The sequence below is a fragment of the Acinonyx jubatus genome, chromosome B3 (genome assembly GCF_027475565.1).
Source record: "Acinonyx jubatus isolate Ajub_Pintada_27869175 chromosome B3, VMU_Ajub_asm_v1.0, whole genome shotgun sequence".
Classification (NCBI taxonomy): Eukaryota; Metazoa; Chordata; class Mammalia; order Carnivora; family Felidae; genus Acinonyx; species Acinonyx jubatus.
Genome location: NC_069386.1, coordinates 49,246,179 through 49,265,809, shown reverse-complemented (window position 1 = coordinate 49,265,809; position 19,631 = coordinate 49,246,179). Strand labels below are relative to the sequence as shown.

The following is a 19,631-nucleotide window of genomic DNA, read 5'->3' as shown; positions in this document are numbered from 1 at the left end:
TTAGAGGATGGTAAGTGATTTCCAATAACGAAAAACATTGTACTTTATGGCCACAGTTAAGAGAATCCAGGAGGTAAAGAAGAGGCGATGGAGGAGTCTGGAATGATTAGTACTGAGGAGGAGCTTAATGCTTTGAATTTTATTTCCATTTTGAGACAAGGCTTGGAAAATTGAGAAGATAAAAGCAGTGTTTTTCAGAGATTAGAGTTAAGAGAAAAAAAAAATGAACTTGGTTGGGCTATCTCTGAGACCCTTGTCTGACAGGAAGTTAAATAGCTGGGACCAGGATTGTAGATAAGTGTGAGATAAGGAATAATCTCACTCAACATGTATCATTGTCAAAGCTGGGGTGTTAAACAAAAATGGGAGAAGCAGAGGAAAGAAGTCTAGACCAAAACTGAGTCAGAAGAGAAAGTTAATAGAGCTCAGAGTACAGCATAGACTATAACCACTACTTGGGCTTTCTGCCCTTCTTTTTCTTTCATTCTTCAAGTAGAGAGCTACCTACAACTTCCATTCTGCCAGGAACAGTGGTACTAATCTATGCTTTAGTTTGGAGGAATATTAATAGCCCTAGGGCAGCAGTGAGGCGGCACCTATTTGATCTACTTCAATAACATTCCTGCCTACAGAAGTCTATAATAAATTAATTACTACCAGTAATGTATAATCTACTCCTATATATCATCTCAATGCTCCCAACACTGCTACAAGGAGGTTAATTATTCCATTTTCTGTATGAGGTCACTGAGATTCATATAAGTTAAAAAATAATTACTGGTCTAGTAACGAGGCTCTTATCTTCCTGTGACAAAAACCTTGCCTGCAAACTCACTTCATTGTGAGGTCATTGACTTTCTCCCTGGTCCTCAGGCTTTGCTCTTGCTCTTTCCAGGAGTTATTTCAAAGATAAAAATCTTACTTTTTAAGACCGAGACTATGGTTAATTTAATATCTAATCTCTTTGTTGTCAAGACCTATTCACTTGAACCTCTACTTTTTATTTTTCCCTGTTACATGCCAGAGTTGGCTCTAGAGAGGTAGATACAAGTGAGATTTGTCATTTTTTGAAAAATGTATTCTAGTGGGTACATCTATATAAACAACCAAACAATGTAGTTATACAGGGGTTATGACAGAAGACTTAGAACAACTGTTCTCAAAAGTGTTTCTGCTTGACCCTTATCTTTATAGCAGCGTTATTTACAATAGTTAAATTACGGAAGCAGCCAGAGTATCCACTGATAGATGAATGGATAAGGAAAATGTGAGATAGATACATGTGTGTGTGTGTGTGTGTGTGTGTGTATATACACACGTGTATACACACACACCACAATGGGATATTATCCAAGCATAAAAAGAAATGAAATCTTGCCATTTGCAACAACATAGATGGAGGTAGAGAATATAATGCTAAGCCAAATAAGCCAGGCAGAGAAAGACAAATACCATATGAATTCACTCATATGTGGAATTTAAGAAACAAATCATTGGGGCGCCTGGGTGGCTCAGTTGGTTGAGCGTCCGACTTCGGCTCGGGTCACGATCTCGCGGTCCGTGAGTTCGAGCCCCGCGTCGGGCTCTGGGCTGATGGCTCAGAGCCTGGAGCCTGCTTCCGATTCTGTGTCTCCCTCTCTCTCTGACCCTCCCCCGTTCATGCTCTGTCTCTCTCTGTCTCAAAAATAAATAAAAAAACGTTAAAAAAATTAAAAAAAAAAAAAGAAACAAATCAAGCAAGCAAGGTGGGGGAGAAAAGACACAAGCCAAAAAACCCCACAAAAAACCAGACTCCTAACTATGGAGAACAAACTAGTGGCTACCAAAAGGGGAGGTGGGGGTGGGTGGGTGAAATAGATGAAGGGGATTAAGAGTACCCTTATCTTGATGGCACTGAATAATAGATGGAACTTGAAATTCTATATTATACATCTGAAACTAATATAACACTGTATGTTAACTGTACTGGAATTAAAATTTAAAAAAATGTTTTTCTGCTCCAGTTCAACCAAAAAGTAGGCTGTTCTCTATTAGCAACAAATATTTATTTACCTTTGAACCCACACAACTGCCGATAAGCCCATCTTTGAAGCCAGGAGTCATGATTTTCCCCTCTCCTCTCCTACTCACTGCCCAGCCCCTCCCACTGAGAATCTCTGATGTTGAGGTTACAGAGAATTCCGGTTGTTTGAGATGGAGAGGAGGTAGGTACCTTCAAACTCCATGAGTGTTAGGTTCAAATTTCATTTGGGAGGTAGATAAGTGTGAGCCTATGCCACTCAGCAAGGAGGACAGTACCAGCAGAGGAAGTACTGGAGTGAAAATAGATGAGTGGGGAAATAGTGTGTTGACCCTGGGGATCTATAAAGGAGTTCAGGATGGCCGGAACAAGAAGGTAGAGGGAAAAGTCAAAGAAGATGAGACCAGAGGGACAATCATACCTTACTGGGATATAAAGACATTTGTTCTATATCTTGTATCCAATAAGGGATATTGAATATGAAAACAGTATCTTTGTATTAATAGTCTAGGAAAAAAAAACTGTTGGCAATGTAAAAAATGGGCTGGATAACAAACAGACAAAGAAAAACAATGAAAAGATGAGCTAAAATATTAAGACCTGGAGTAGAACACTATCAGTATGGGCGTGTAAGTTTGTGTAAGTTTGTTTGTTGGTTTATTTATTTATTTTGAGAGGGGGCAGAGTGAGAGAGAGAAACTCATGCAGACTCTGTGCTGTCAGTACAGAGCCCATCGTGGGGCTTGAACCCACAAACTGTGAGATCATGACCTGAGCTGAAATCAACAGTTGGGCACTCAATTGAGTCACCCAGACGCCCCTACAACATCTGTTTTTACACATTATAACAAACCAAGATGCATTTAACTAATGGTGTCTTGCAGTCATTGGTAAGTAAGCAGCAATTATAAGAATTTTACTGTCTATACATTTATATATCTAGTAAAAGTGCTCTGCGGAAGTGTTGTAATTTTATTGTTATTGCTAGCGGTATGAGCTGGACATTTGCAATTTCTTAACGTTTTAGTTGAGAAAAATTAGGATGATTTATGGAAGGATAGGATGATGATTTGAGGCTTTGGGTGAGGTTGAGAGCCCACCAACATCACTGTCTGCAGAAGAGCTGCCCACTTCTTGAAACAAGAGAGACAATAATTAAGCACTATTTTATTTAATGCCATAACCCCATTGCTCTTGATAGCTTAAAAGACAATAATTTGGAAAAAGTCCAAGACATTGATCATTGAGTTGAAGAGTAATTCTCAAAAGCTGGACTCTGAATGAGAAACTTAAGGAATAACAATTCACTTTGTTTATATTTTTCTTTTCAGATATAGAAATATATGATACATGAGAAATCTGTGTCATTGATGAAATTGGTTTAAGAGGGCCCTTAATGTTATTTTAAATTTTTTTAAATGGTTATTTACTTTTGGGAGAAGAAAGAGAGAGGGAGAGGGAGGGAGGCGTGAGCAGGGGAGGGGCAGAGAGAGGGAGACACAGAATCTGAAGCAGATTCCAGGCTCCAAACAGTCAGCACAGAGCCCAAAGCGGCTCGAAACCACAAACTGTGCGTTCATGACCACCCAGGTGCCGCAAGAAGGCCTTTTAATAAACGCACAATTTAAATTCTACTTGCTAAGAAAGCATATCAGAGATTAATTTGATTTTTCCCCTAATGTAGAAATATATAATGCTGTATCTTATAACAGGTGTTGTGTTAATTATGATGAAATATAGAATCAAAATATCTTTAGGAATGGTGATTAATTGGATGTGGAGAATGAATCATCCAATTACACAGACAAATGTCATTCAGTGTTGACAATAATAAAAATAAAAAGGTGAAAAAAGAGGAAGGGAAAATATCCTGAATAACACATTCTAATAAGCAGCAGTTGAATAATTAAAGTTGATAATGATCATCTGGAAAACTGTGTTAAAATGTATGTACAATATAAAATATTAAGCAAATGAAAATGATTATGTTTACCATTAAGTAACTAAATACAAAGAGTTGTTTTTAAAAGTCTGTAAGAGAATACAGCTATATTATAGGAGAGGGATTTAGAATGATTCATTATTAATCTTTTACATTGCCTTAGTGTTCCATAATGCTAAAAAAGATTAATTATACAGCCCTGCCCAATAATTGTCTTGGAAACATAGAAAAAAACAGAAGCACTGTGATCTGTTTTTCTGTTGTTGTTTTCTTTTTTAGGCTTATAGTCTTCAATTAATTTAACAACTCCTTGTCATATAAATAGAGTCTACTAATTTTATGATTTCTAATGGAAATTATCCAGCCCGTGAATATTACCAATTAATCCTCAACCACCCACTTGTGGAAACAGCACACCTTTATCTCATAATCAGAAAGTACTACCTTTGGTAAAACTGCTTGAAAGTTTCCACAGGAGTCTCTTGGTACCTTCTCTGAGATTTTTTCCAATCTATATACATTTAGTACGTTATCAGATCGATTCTGGGATAAGATAATAATATATATTAAAATCAGCTTTCAGTGGTGCCTGGGTGACTCAGTTAAGTGTCTGACTTCGGCTCAGGTCATGATCTCGCAGTCATGAGTTTGAGCCCCGTGTCGGGCTCTGTGCTGACAGCTCAGAGCCTGGAGCTTGTTTTGGATGCTGTGTCTCCCCCTCTCTCTGTCCCTCCCATGCTCATGCTGTCTCTCGCTGTTTCTCAATAATAAATAAACGTTAAAAAAATTTAAAATAAGCTTTCACGTCTTTAATCTTAGATATCAGATTCTTTAACAATTTCAGGATGTATATCCTTTAGATAATGTGTATTGGTTTGTTCTGTAACAAGATGATTAACTGAATCTGAGTCAACACAGACAGCAATATAATTTCATACCTCAGATTTTATTAAACTCTGTAAATTCCCTTTATTTAAGAAAAATTTTAATGTTCATTTCTTTTGAGAAAGAAAGTAAGAGACTGAGGAGGAGTAGGGGCAGAGAGACAGAAAGAGAGGGAGAGAGAGAATCCCAAGCAGGCTCCACATTGTCAGTGCAAAACCAGATATGAGGCTCCATCCAATGAACCATGAGATCATGACCTGAGCCAAAATCAAGAGATGGTTTCTCAACCAACTGAGCCACCCAGGCACCCCAGTAAATTCCTTTTATATTAATGCAAAGAACTAAGAAGTAAAATTATGAAAAATAATGACTATGTAGTGTAGAACAAATATTGAATCAAATATAGAAGACACCATAATTTATGGAATTTTATCCATTTTGTAAATTTTATGTGATGATTGACTTTCCACATATTTCCTTAGGTCTCATGTTTTCATCCCATTTGTAATGCCTATAGTCTAAAAGCCTCCTTTTTTCCTGGAGAGAACTCTTGAATGGCTGAAGAGGGGCTGTTTGGGGAGGATTGGGACTATTTTATACACTGATACAGGATTTCTGATCTAAAGATAGTACTGTCTTGGAATACACTTAAAGTGTTTCAAATAATAGTAAGAACTCTAGATCAATTGGGATAGACTTCTTACATCTTCCAAAAAAAAAAAAAAAAAAAAAGAAAAGAAAAATGTGTGTGTATAAAGAACATGGGGTTTGAGGTAAGAGTCCTTCAGTGGAAAACAAGCTCTGCCATAGACTTGTAGGCCTGGATAAGTTGCTTAACTTTAGTTTCATTAAAAGTAAAGTAGGGTTATTTGTAAGCCTCAGTTCATATTATTGTTGTAAATATGCAATAATCCAATCATATGAACAGTGGAATATGATAAGCCCTTGAGCTTGTGTTCAAATCCAATCACTGCTATCTATGACTTAGTGATTTGGGGAATAATTCTAAACAATTCTGTGCATTGATTTCCTCATTTATAATATTATGGAAATAATTGTACCTATACTTTATTGGATTTTTTGGGAATAAAATGTGGTAATATATGTCAAGGTTGGCTGTAAGTATTAGCATTATACCTGGCTGCTGGTAAACACAACATAAATATTAACTCTTGTTAGCTAGTTTGCTGGCAATGGTTAGCAATAGCTTAATCAAATCAGCTGTACCAAAAAGGACTGAAATTAGACTGCTGCTTCCCTAGAATCAGATAGCACCTTCAGAGTTTCTTGTCTGCTGTTGCCTGTTTTGATGATTCTCCCTGACCTCTTCATCATTGAGCCTAGCTAGTTTCTTACAGATTTTAACTGGTATCCTTGAACTTGACTTCTTGCCTGGAAAGTCAATGATTTCTTTATCTACATATAATTCCAGTCTTCACCATTTTTAGTTTTAATCTCTCCCAGATCTCTCTATTGGGAACATACTTATTTTTTATTTTTTTAATTTAAACTTAACATATGGTGCAATATTGGTTTCAGGAGTAAAATTCAGTGATTCATTCACTTAAATAAAATACCAGTGGTCACCATAACAAGTGCCCTCCTTAGTATTTATCACCCATCTAGCCCATCTCCCCACCCCCCTTCCTCTATCAACCCATAGTTCTTTAAGAGTGTCTTGTGGTTTGTTTCCTTCTCTTCTGTCCCTCCTGCCACTTCCCATATGTCCATTCATTTTGTTTGTTAAATTCCACATATGAGTGAAATCAAATAGTATTTGTCTTTCTCTGACCTATTTTGCTTAGCATAATACAGTGTAGTTCCATCCACATCATGGCAAATGGCTAGATTCCATTCTTTTCGGTGGCTAGTATTCCAGTGTGTGTGTGTGTGTGTGTGTGTGTGTGTGTGTATGCATATGTGTATGTATGTATGTGTGTATATATAAATATATATATATATGTCTGTGTATATATGTATATGTATGTGTAGAATAAAGAATATATACATATGTACACACACCCACATACATTACATATTCTTTATCCATTCATCAGTTGATGGATATTTGGGTACTGTCCATAGCTTGGCTGTTGTTGATAATGCTGCTCTAAACATTGGGGCACTGTGCCTCCTTGAATATGTATTTTTGTATCCTTTGGGAAAATACCTGATAGTGCAGTTGCTGGATTGCAGGGTTGTTCTATTTTTAGTCTTTTTTTAAAATTTTTTTTTAATGTTTTATTTATTTTTGAGACAGAGAGAGACAGAGCATGAACAGGGGAGGGTCAGAGAGAGAGGGAGACACAGAATCCGAAGCAGGCTCCAGGCTCTGAGCTGTTAGCACACAGCCCAACGCGGGGCTCGAACTCCCGGACCATGAGATCATGACCTGAGCCGAAGTTGGACGCTCAACCGACTGAGCCACCCAGGCGCCCCACCACCAACCTCTATTTTTAGTTTCTTGAAGCACTTCTATAGTGGTCTCCAGAGTAGCTAGCTGCACCAGTTTGCATTTTCTCCAACAGTGCAAGAGGGTTCTCCACTCCTGCCCTGCACCCTTGCCAAAACCTATTGTTTCTTGTATTGTTAATTTTAGGCATTCTGACAGGTTTGAGGTGATACCTCATTGTGGTTTTGATTTCTATTTCCCTGATGATGAATGACGTTGAGCATCTTTTCATGTGCCTCTAAGCCATCTGGATGTCTTCTTTGGCAAAGTGTCTATTCATGTCTTCTGCCATTGTTTCACTGGATTATTTGGTTTTGGGGTGTTGGGTTTGATAAGTTCTTTGTAAATTTTGGATACTAACCCTTTATCAGATGTGTTACTTGCAAAAATCTTCTCCCATTCTGTAAGCCACCTTTTAGTGTTGTTGATTATTTCCTCCACTGTGCAGCAGGTTTTTATCTTGATGAAGTCCCAATAGTTCTTGTTTGCTTTTGTTCCCCTTGCCTTTGGTGATATGTCTAGTAAGAAGTTGCGGCTCTGAAGTCAAAGAGGTTGCTACCTGTGTTCTCTTGGATTTTGATGGTTTCCTGTCTCACATTTAGGTCTTTCATCCATTTTGAATTTATTCTTGTGTATGGTGTTAGAATGTGGTCCAGTTTTATTCTGCTTGTCACCGTCCAGTTTTCCCAACATCATTTGTTGAAGAGACTGTCTTTTTTCCATTGGATATTGTTTCCTGATTTGTTGAAGATGAGGTAACCCTATAGTTCTGGGCCCATTTCTGGGTTTTCCATTCTGTTCGATTGTTCTATGTGTCTCTTCTCATGCCAGTATCATACTGTCTTGATGATTAAAGCTTTGTAATACAGCTTGAAATCTGGAATCATGATGCCTCCAGTTTTGTCTTTTTCAAGATTGCTTTGGCTTTTTGGGGCCTTTTGTGGTTACAAAAAAACTTTAGGACTGTTTATTCTAGCTCTGTGAAAAATGCTGGTGGCATTTTGATAGGGATTGCATTAAATGTGTAGGTTGCTTTGGGTAGCATAGATATTTTAACAATGTTTGTTCTTCTAATCCATAGGCAGGGAATGCTTTTCCATTTCTTTGTGTCCTCTTCAATCTCTTCCATAAGCATTCTATAATTTTCAAACTCTAGATCTTTTACCTCTTTAGTTAGGTTTATTCTTAACCAGGAAATCAACAAGGAAACAATGACGTCTAATGACAAACTGGACTAGATGGACTTAACAGATAGATTCAGAATATTTCATCTTGAAGCAGCAGAATACACATTCTTCTCAAGTGCACATGGAGCATTCTCCAGAACTGATCACATACTGGGTCAGAAATCAGCCCTCAACAAGTACAAAGAGATCAAGATCATACCATGCATATTTTCAGAACACAACAGTATGAAACTTGAAGTCAACCACAATGAAAAGTTTGGAAAGCCCTCAAATACGTGGAGGTTAAAGGACATCCTAATAAAGAATGAATGGGTTAACCAGGAAATTAAAGAAGAAATTTTAAAATATATGGAAGCAAATGAAAATGGAAACATGACAATTCAAAGCTTTGGGTTGCAGCAAACGTGATCCTAAGAGGCAAGTGTATTGCAATTCAGGCCCAACTCAAGAGGCAGGAAGGGTCCCAAATACACAACCTAACCTTATACCTAAAGGAGCTAGAAAAGGAGCAAGCCTGCAGAAGAAGGGAAATTATAGAGATTAGAGTAAAAATAAATAATACAGACACAACAACAACAAAAACAGTAGAACAGATCAATGAAACTAAGAATTGGCTTTTTGACAGAATTAACAAAATTGATAAACCTCTAGCCAGACTTATCAAAAAGAAAAGAGAAAGGATCCAGATAGTTAAAATCATGAATGAGACAGGAGAGATCATGACCAACACCACAGAAATACAAACACTTACAAGAGAATACCAAGAAAACCTATATGCCAACAGATGGGGCAATCTGGAAGAGATGGACAAATTTCTAGAAACTCACAAAGTAACAAAACTGAAACAGGATGAAAAATGGAAAATTTACACACACCCATAACCAGCAAACACATTGAATCAGTAATCAAAAATCTACCAAAAAACCAGATCCCTGGGCCAGATGGCTTCCTAGGGGAATTCTACTAGACATTTAAAGAAGAGTTAATACGTATTCTCAAATTGTTCCAAAATATAGAAATAGAAGAAAACTTCCAAACTAATTTTACAAAACCAGCATTACCTTGATTCCAAAACCAGACAAAGACTCCACTCAAAAGGAAAATTAAACTTGGGCTCCTGGGTAGCTCAGTTGGTTAAGTGACCGACTTAGGCTCAGGTCATAATCTCTCCACTTGTGAGTTTGAGCCTGCTTTGAATTCTGTGAATTCTTTGAATTCTCTCTCTTCCCCTTCCCTGCTCACATTCTGTCTCGCTCTCAAAAATAATACATAAACATTAAAAAGATTTTTTTAAAAAACAGAATTACAGGCCAATGTCCTTGATGAACATGGATGCAAAAATTCTCAACAAGATTTTAGCAAATCAAATCCAGTAGTACATTAAAAGAATTATTCACCATGATCAAGTGGGATTTATTCCTGGGCTGCAGGTGTGGTTCAGTATTCACAAATCAATCAATGTGAGAGACCACATTAATAAAATAAAGGATAAGAACCATATGATCTTGCAGAAAAGGCTTTTGACAAAATACAGCATCCATTCTTGATTAAAAACCCTCAACAAAGTAGGGATAGCTGGAACATACCTCAACATCATAAAGGCCATATATGAAAGACCCACAGCTAACATCATCCTCAATGGGGAAAAACCAGGAGCCTTTTCTTCATGGTCAGAAAAAGACAAGAAATTCCACTCTAACAATTACTATTTAACATAGTACTGGAAGTCTTAGTGTCAGCAATCAGACAGTAAAAAGAAATAAAAGGCATCCAAATCATCAAGGAAGAAGTCAAACTTTCACTATTGGCAGATGACATGACACTCCATAGAAAATCTAAAAGACTCCACCAAAAAATTGTTAAGAGATAATACATGAACTCAGCAAAGTCGCAGGACATAAAATCAATGTGCAGAAATCTGTTGCATTTCTATATACCAATAATGCAGCAGAAAAAGAAATCAAGGAATCAATCCCATTTGTAATTGCACCAAAACAATAAGGAACACTTTTAATAAATATTACAAAGGTGCCAGGGTGGGTCATTTGCTTATTTGTTCCTTGATTTCAGCTCACGTCGTGATATCATGGTCTTGAGATTGAGCTCCATGTTGGGCTCTGGGCTGGGTGTGGAGCCTGCTTAAGATTCTCTCTCTCTTCCTCTCTCCCCTGCTTGCTCTCTCTCTTTCTCTCAAAAATAAATAAATAAAATAAATATTTCAAAAATATCTTACATTTTTATAGAGCTTTACAGTATTTACCAAACACTTATCCACTCTTGAGGTAAGGCCATTAGGGAAGCTTCTTCTTTTTCTTCTTCTTTTTTTTAATACTCAGATTTACAATAAAAGTTTTATTATTTGATGAATAATCCATTGAAAGTTTATGCAAACATCTTACAGTAATAATGAAAATGTAAAACTAAGGAAGTACAACGTGATTTTGAGCATTTTTTTAAAAACGGTAAAGATTAAGAGAAAATTTCTATTGCAATTACAAATTTTACAAATTTCAAAATATGAATTTAATGAAACTAAACTCAAGGCAGTTAGAAATTTTGGATTCATGTCTGTAACTTGGGCGCATTATTCCATAATGCTCAGGTTTGGCCTGGGACCTTGGCTGTCTCTGTTATAATGAGACAAGCAAAGGAGTGAAATTTAAGACCCAAGAAAATATGTGTGTGACACTGATTCTTGAACTTGTGAGTATATAAGTTCACTCAAAATTCTAGGTGCTCTTGGGAATTTGAATTAAGTTCTATGAGCAGGAAAACATAAAGAAATCATTAGTGTAAGAAACCACACAACCCGTGTATATATTACACTTTGTAGTTTATAAATCACTTTCTCAAGCATTGTCACAATTGGATGTGTTTCTTTACATAGTTATTTAAGTCACATTATTTAGCAGTCAAAACATTTCAAAACATTCAGACGCAGCTAGTGTGATTGCCATGTAGTGTGATGGCAAGACATTTATTAATTATACTTTATGTCACTATTAATTCTCTTCACAGGAGGTAGAACATAGAAACAACTAGGAATCCAAGCCTTAGATTGGAGCAAACGAAACTCAAAAGATCCTTCTAGAAACACACTTATATACCTTTTCCCCATAAATGTGGTATTTGGGATGTGTCAGAATCAAGAATGAACTAGCAGTGAGAGGGGAAGAATATGGAAAGAGAATAGGAGGGAAGTGAAAAGTTACACTGATGGAGGAGTTGGTTCACTTTCTGCAGACAGGTGCTGAGAAGGAAAAAAAGAAGATTTAATTGCCCTTTTCCCTTGCTTGATACTGCCATTTCTTGCAGTCCATAAGAGCATGCTGCCAATGATTTGTGTGTGTGTGTGTGTGATCCTAATCTTGGTTTTTGACTGGTGTTGTGCCATTGGCCTAGAGAGTATCAATTGGCATTGTTCTGGGTAATGATGGAAACTGTATGAACTCTTTTCTCATACAGTCATTGCTGAACAGGCTCTCAAATGTCATTTTCCCCACACGTACTATCTTTCCTCCTATTGCTTCTCCTTTTCCTTTTCATTCATGTGTGTTGATCTCTCCCCCGCTATTATCCTTTTCCTGTATTCTATGATCTAAACAAAAACTTTTAGTTGAAATTCATGAACTTAAATATAATTTGCTCAGAACTGACAGACTTCTTCCTCATGAGCAGTGGTATTAATATTCACATTTATTACTGAATAAACATATAAGTTATAACCTTGCTATTTATTGACGTTCTATCTTTATTAACATTTTCTTTTAGTACTATTTCACATAACGAGTTGTGTGATAACTTAGTGAATTATTCAAAATCATCAAGCTAGTGATTGATACAACTAGAAGTGTTGGAGTTAAGACCACGGCTACTATAAAAAAAAATCCAGTAAGGCAAAATTTTCCCTTCATTAAGCTAAGAGCAAAAGAGGCCATCTCTGTGTCAGGGAAAACGGAGCTGTGAGATGCTGATAATCTATTATCAGCTTTTGTGTCCTGTTCAGTGGCAGAGGTGCATAGCTGACATCCTTGCCTTTGAATTGTGTGTGCCTGGTGAAAAAGGTGATTCTAATAAGCTGGAGTTTAGCAAGAGTTTTATAGGTCAGGTGAGCATAAGGGAAGCTCTCCTCAGTGACTTGAGCACATTTGTGGTTGTATAAAATCACTAGCTTAGATGCAACAAAAAACAATTCAATGTATTCCATTATTTTAATAAAGATGAATATATTTCAAGGATATTTTTAATTGCAAACATGGTAACGCTTATTATGGAACATTGACTCTTACCAAAATTATAACAGTGAGAATCTTTGCTTTTTCTTTGACCCAGTATCACTCCACAGAAGTAACTCTCGCTATCAATTTAATGAATATCTTTCTAGGTATTTTTCTGTGTATATATAAGCACATGTAATACAGTATCATACTAAACTTACTAAAATGCAAACTTGCTTTTTTCACATAACATGATTTTTTTTCATTTATACACATAGGTATTTAACTCGTTTACTTTATTGTGTTCTCATTGGGTAGATAATATAATTCATTCCATAAATATTTAGGTTACCTAGCTTGTATTGCTATTACAAAAAGAAATGGTGCAGTGAATATCCTTGGATAACAAATTAATTTCTTGTTGTATTTTTCTGTGCGGTAGATTCCAAAAAAGGAAAAATTCTGATATAAGGGTTATTACAAATACTCTAAATGCAACTATGGCTCTTTGAGATACCAGTTTGGAGTTTCATCTGTGAAGATGAAACACATCAAAAAAGAATGATATTTTTTACAAATAAAGGTATTTCTTATATCGTTGCAGACAAAAGTTGCAGTAAAATGGTTTGCTTCTATGTCTTCCCAGAAATACAAAGTTACATGTAACTAACAATTTTTATTATCTTCCTTGTGATGCTGACAGAAAACCAAGGTGTCAACCAAGCCAGGCTAAAGTTTCAATGTATGGAACTATCCAAGAATACAAGTGATCACTTTGGTAGCTAGAGTCTCCTTTTCACTGGGTGAGGGTGAGGTCTTAAGAGGCTTGGATTTTTCCTATTTTGTGAACCAGTTGAAAATCATGGTATACATTTAATCTTTCTTACAGCCTTTTTCTTAAAGGAAGTCCTTATCCCATTGAAATCATTCCTCTTTCTCCTCTTTCAGGGCTGGGCGAGGGCTTTATGGTATTGACAGTATGCCAGATCTCCGTAGGAAGAAAACTTTGCCCATTGTACGAGATGTGGTAAGGAACTCCTGTTTCATTCTCTTCAGTTGTATGTGTTGCCTTTTTCTTTATCATTAAGTGCCATACCTATCTGTATTTCATAGAATAATACATATAAGAAGTTGGATTCTACCAAGTGTTGCATTTATCATTTCTTTAAAATCTATTAAATAAATTAAATAATTCTAACCTTTTGACAGCTTTTTTTTTTAAGCCTTCTTTCTTTTTCTCCAACATGGGGCTTGAACTCCTGGCCTTGAGATCAAGAGTTGTATGTTCTACTGACAGAGACAGCCACGTACCCCTTGGCCCCCCTTTTTATTGGTTAAAATTACAAACCAGTTTAAAATGGCATAACAATTGGGCAAATAGAAGTCACAGGGCATGCTAACTGAGCTGCTGCAACTGGGCTTTGATAGGTGCAATGTTGCAAAGGACCACAAGTTTAATGGGCACTTGGAGGCTTGTTTTGGACTTCCTCACCTTATGTCTCTGGATTCTACTACTTTATAAATCAGCAGATACTATTAACCAATTATTTATTTAATTAAGATCAAATTTAATCACATTAGTAAGTGATTCCACTCTCTGAAGAAAATTACAACTCTAAACTCATTAAAACCTCATTAAACCTAAACATAACTCTGAATAACTCAAGCTCTCCTATAACAAAATACGCACAGGGCCACCTAAAGATGCAAAGGATTGATAATGGTCCACATTAGACTATTAAAAACAAATAGCTTAACTGCCAGAAAATAAAGTGTTTTGTTCTATCATCCAAATTGTCTCCACAGTTTCCTGGAGGCAAATTCTTAACAGTTTATGACATGAAAATATGTTTTATCCCAGAGAAATAGAAATTTCCCTTTTAGCGGCAATTTATGCTATTTCTTATATCAGTAATTTTTAATTTTGCTATGAAAACCTTCATCTGAAAACCATCACTTGTGTTTGAAATTAGGAAAGATAAAATCTCGATTGGAAAGATCTTCTACTGAAAAGCATGCTGTGTCTCTGTAGCCCAGATTTCTGCCATTGTAGTGTGGATATTATTTTAAAGTGTTCAGTTTATTTAACATCATTATACTCTTTTCTCACCTTTCTTATGTCTAATTATTTACACTTTGTTTCCTCTGACACTTGGGATCTTCAGGCCATGGTAAGTGATTTTCACTTTAATATTTTCTATATTTCTGAATGTACGTTGCGCTTACTCATGGGATAAAAGAGGGCAAGATGGGGAAATAAAAAGAGACAGAAGACTGAGAAATTTGGGTTCTGCAAGAATTTAACATCTAGTTCTATTCTGAAAGATACACAAAATTATATACACAACAGGTACGAATACAGACTGAAATAGAATGCAAACATAATTTTAGAGACAATAGCTGTCAGAAATGGAAGATCATCTTGGCTAATTCCTTGGACGTAATCTCTATAGGTTTACACAGAAGGGGTGGTGATGGATGGATAGTGACTTCCTCACTGAGGATTGCTAAACTTTTATCTGAGTTTATGGCTTTGTAGCTCCAAGGAGATAGATTTAAGACCAGGTGCGAAATCCCATTGTGACTTCCCTTTGTTCCTAATGAGATAACATATTAAACATTCCCATCTAAAACTTCGGGTTTCCAAAGTTCTCTACAGTTCTGCTGAGTGTATTATATCACACACATTTCAGGTAGGAGATATAATGTTTCTGTTTTATGGTAGGGAAACAAAAGGGACTTGACTTTTATTTAAAATTATGTTACCAAGATTGAGTTAAGAAAACCAATCTGGGTATAATGGTTCTCACCTGATAAAGTGAACACTTAGGAAAAATATACTGCTTAGATATGAAAGAGTATTCCAGGGAACTGTGAACAACTCAAGGATCATCTAACACCTGTGATTTGGGGCCGTCACACAGATCATCTGGCTCTGCGCCGGTGGCCATGTTTTATGAAGAAATGTGATCATGATCACCTTGAGGAAAAACAAAGTTAGAGAAGTCTCTTGCTAACATGGAAACCTGGGGCTGATCAATCTGCCTTGCTGGACCTCAGTTTTCTCATCAGTTAAATGTAAGGGTTGGGTCTGATTATATAAGGGGATTGTATCAGCTTTAATGTTCCATGATTTCACATTCTGGATGAAATAGCTGACTACTGAAAATGGCAGGTGCCTATTGACTAAAACATGAACAGTGATAGGTTATATTCTTACATTTTCACATGTTGTTGAACAATATGTACTTAGCATCCACCTCATGTGCCAATAACTCCTAAATTCTGTTTATTTTAGACTCTGGCTGCCCGGAAATCTGGACTCTCCCTGGCTATGGTCATTAGGACATCTCTAAACAATGAGGAACTGGTAGGTGCAGAGTCGAGTGCTATGTATTGATATAGTCCAGGGGAAGGCAATTCTGATCAAGCCACTCAGTTGTAATGTTGATTCCAAAATTCCAGAAATAACTGGCAACATGGGGAAAGTCTGACCCTAAACAAATTTCATCCAGACCTCAACTTCACTATCACACAGATTATCCTCTGTTGATCAAATATGCATGCGCCTCTCTGTCTTTACAAATGTTATTCCGTCCTAATGCATTTTACCTGTAATTCTCCCCTTGAGAAAAATCCTGCTACATTTTTATATGATTCAAATTTTGCCTCCCTTCTGAGTCTGTCCCAAACATCTTTCTCCCCTTGTGGCTGAATTTTCAGCTTCCTCCTTTGAGCTTTTTCTAGCATTTAATCACAACCTCCATACTGTAGTATAGCAAAAGTGAAGGTTGCTTGGGGTGAGTCCCATCTGTACCAGTAAATTAGCATTGTTACACCTGGCATTTTATCTAACTTCTCTGAGTCGATTTCTCTCATCTGTATAGTGAGGTAATAAGACAAATTATTAAAAGAGTGGATACATTTTTAACACTTGGCACTGCTTAGAGTATAGTAAAACATAAATGCAAGCTGCTGGTTTTATTATTTTTATAAGCAATTAACTTTATTATTTTGCGTAAACATTTGCTTTTAGACTGCTTTCTTGAGGGTAGCATTGTGTCCTGTTTTTTTGCTCTTGTTAAATACTTTCACCCCTATTGCTTAGTACATTATCTGACATGAGGTAGGTACTTTGTAAATTCTTGTTGAATGAAAGAACCAACTGGTTAGAAAATACAAGTAGACTCCAATATCTAGGTCAAGAATTCTTGAATTTGGCTCATTAGAGTCACCTGTGGTAGCTTTAAACCATGCAGATGCCTGGGTCTAGCTCCCAGTGATTCTGATTTAATTGGCTTCAGATGTGGCTTGGGTCTAAAGGGATTTAAAAAAAATTTTAGGCGATTCTAACGTGCAGTGGATGTTGTGCTGTGGTAACTCCTTCCTGCCCAGCCAGTCTGTTGGGTTTTTACTAGAGACAATTTATGTGTCCTCCCTTAGGTGAACTAATAGATTTTATAGGAGTGACACTCCTATAGTCCTATAGAATGTAAAGGACTTTGTCATTCCTATAGAAGAAAAAATTTGCCACTGATAATACTTGTTTTAAATCTCTATAGACTTGGCATTTAACACCATTATTTATATGTATATTTCACAGTTTCTTCTTCTTGTCACTGTGTCTTAAACCCAGAAACCAACCTTTACTAGATCTCTATCCCAAACTCTCCCCAGCCTAGTGCATATCAGAAAAAACAAAACAAAACAAAAATAAAAAACAAAAAACATCCATTTGAATATTTGGGTGCTACAGTAAATAAAAACATTTTCTCTTGTGCCAAAGTATTAACAAAATGTGGCTGATTTTCCAAGGATCTTATTCTTATCTATTAGATTTATGATGACATGTAATATTTGAGTGTAGTTTGGATACAAATGAAATTAAAAATCTTCTGGTACATGAAAATGCACCATATTGCTTGCTGAATCTTGAAGTGTCTAGTCTTGGGCTTTTGAGGGAGTAAGCAAGGTTGAGCGTTTTTATCATTAAACTCCTACACTATTTCCTTTTTGTAAATATGGTATTTGTCTGAACCACAAATATTCATTCGTATGAAAAGTTAATAGGAAAGCGATAGAAATGAGAAGAATGCTATTACATCTTCTGTGGCCCTGGATAGGGAACACACCTTCACTTTATGGTTAAATTAATTATTGATCTTCTCATCCACTTAAACATACATTTATTTCTTTAGTTTCAGAAAACCTATGTAAAAGACTTTTCTGTGTGGGTGTTGGGTGGATGAATAGAGTTCATCAGCTCTCCATGGAATTCATAAAGCCCATTTCCCTGGGGCCCATATCTCAAAAAGTAAATGAAATATGACTTGTGCACAACAGGCATATTAAATGTCACTCTTGACAAGCTGTCACATTAAGTCATTACATCGGCAACTAACATAAATGCTGAAGCAAATAATTCCCACTTTTGGGTGTTGAAAACCTTCCTAGGCACCTTTAATGTGAAAGCATGAAATATGTGTCCTTTACATAAAGGAAAATGGCTTTGCCGTGTGGAAAATATCACATGTTGGCACATCTGTTTTAATTAAAGAGATACATGGTAAAAAGTTCAGTCATCTCTTCCAAAGCATGAAAGGGCTCTCAAGTTTGATGTGAGATGACAGTGGGTCTGCCAGCATCACTTCTGTGGTCTCCCTGTGAGCAGTGGGTAAAGCAATGCCAGGTGCCCCCATCTATCACCATTTCCATCTTGCCCACAGAGACCTATTGGGGCTGATTGGAAATCTCAGTCTAAAAAGCCCTTAAGGACCATAGTTTCTGAACATTTCGATCTGACCTAATAACACAAGAAGGGGTAACACTCTAGTATCCCTGTATCACAACAGTAGTATTCCTGATGCTCTACTGTTCTGCTTTGTGCTTGTTTTCACAGACTCAGTTTCCTGGGTGTGGCCCCAACAGTGGGGAATCAAATTAAAACCATTCAATAAATCACTGATTTGAGTGTCTATTATGTGTCAGGCATTGTTACAGATTCTGAAATATGACAGTGAATAACTCTACTAAAACTCCCTGCCATCATGAGGTTTATAATACAGTGAGAAGGGAGCTGAGATAGCATGTTTTACTCCCACTATTGCTACAGGTTGTAGTGAAAGCTTCTTAACAGGTGGGAGTATTTAAATTGACAGTGTCTGATGAGGGTTATGGGACACTCAAGTTGGGTAAGGGATGCAAATCACCAAGTCTGGAAGGGATTCTAGTACCCTCTTTATTCTGTCCCAGGTATTCGCATCTAACTATGGTTAGGGGGCTGGTCTATTGGCTTGCTTCCAGAAGTGTCAATTCTCATGAAGTTTGGTTTATCTAGGTGAGTGGAGGTCCTTTCAATGACAAGATCCATGCCCAATGAAAGGGACTTATAAGAACTAGGTATGGGAATAATTAGATCAGATCTGGGCCCTATTTTTAGCATAATCCTGGAAAGATGACATAGAAGCAGGAAGCAGGCCAGAATACCTGTGTGGTGCCTGAGGTTCAGTCAGGAAGCTGCAGGCTCACACTATGCCCAGGTACACTGACTCGGGACAGGAACAATTTCAAACCAGATAATTGAGAACTGAAGTGACAAGGGTCTGAATTTGAATTTCAGCTCTACCTCTATTATCTTTGTGAACTCATTTCTTTTCAGTACGTTTTGCCTCCCTAAGATGTGTTCACCTCATTTGTAAAATAAAAGTAATAATACTTACTGTCCACAGTTTGTGAGAATTAAAAGAAAACATTGTCTTGCCAGCCAGAGCAGGTTGCAGAGAGGGAAGAGGAGTCGCAATGAAGTCTCTAGAGTATATGCTTTGTCCCATGCCTCCCTGTAACCTCCGCAGCTGCAGGTCAGATTCCAGGGTGTACTGATATGGAAATCCATGGTAATCACAAATTTAAAGATGTTCTCTTGTTTGCA

General features: G+C 36.8%; 1 protein-coding gene across 5 annotated transcripts in view; it reads left to right on the top strand.

Annotated features, from left to right (window-relative positions):
* The window catches only part of UNC13C (unc-13 homolog C), a 599,100-nt gene that overhangs the window by 221,548 nt on the left and 357,921 nt on the right, over positions 1–19,631 (top strand). For 4 of the 5 annotated variants that reach the window (XR_008299165.1, XM_053223997.1, XM_053223996.1 and 1 more), the window contains 2 exons: positions 13,652–13,738; positions 16,004–16,073. Coding sequence is in view for 4 of the 5 variants with exons in the window: in XM_053223997.1 (XP_053079972.1) it covers positions 13,652–13,738; positions 16,004–16,073 (157 nt within the window). In the remaining variant the exon portion in view is untranslated. Of the gene's footprint in view, positions 1–13,651; positions 13,739–16,001; positions 16,074–19,631 lie in introns of all 5 variants that reach the window. The other variant, XM_027067285.2, reaches the window with a different exon arrangement.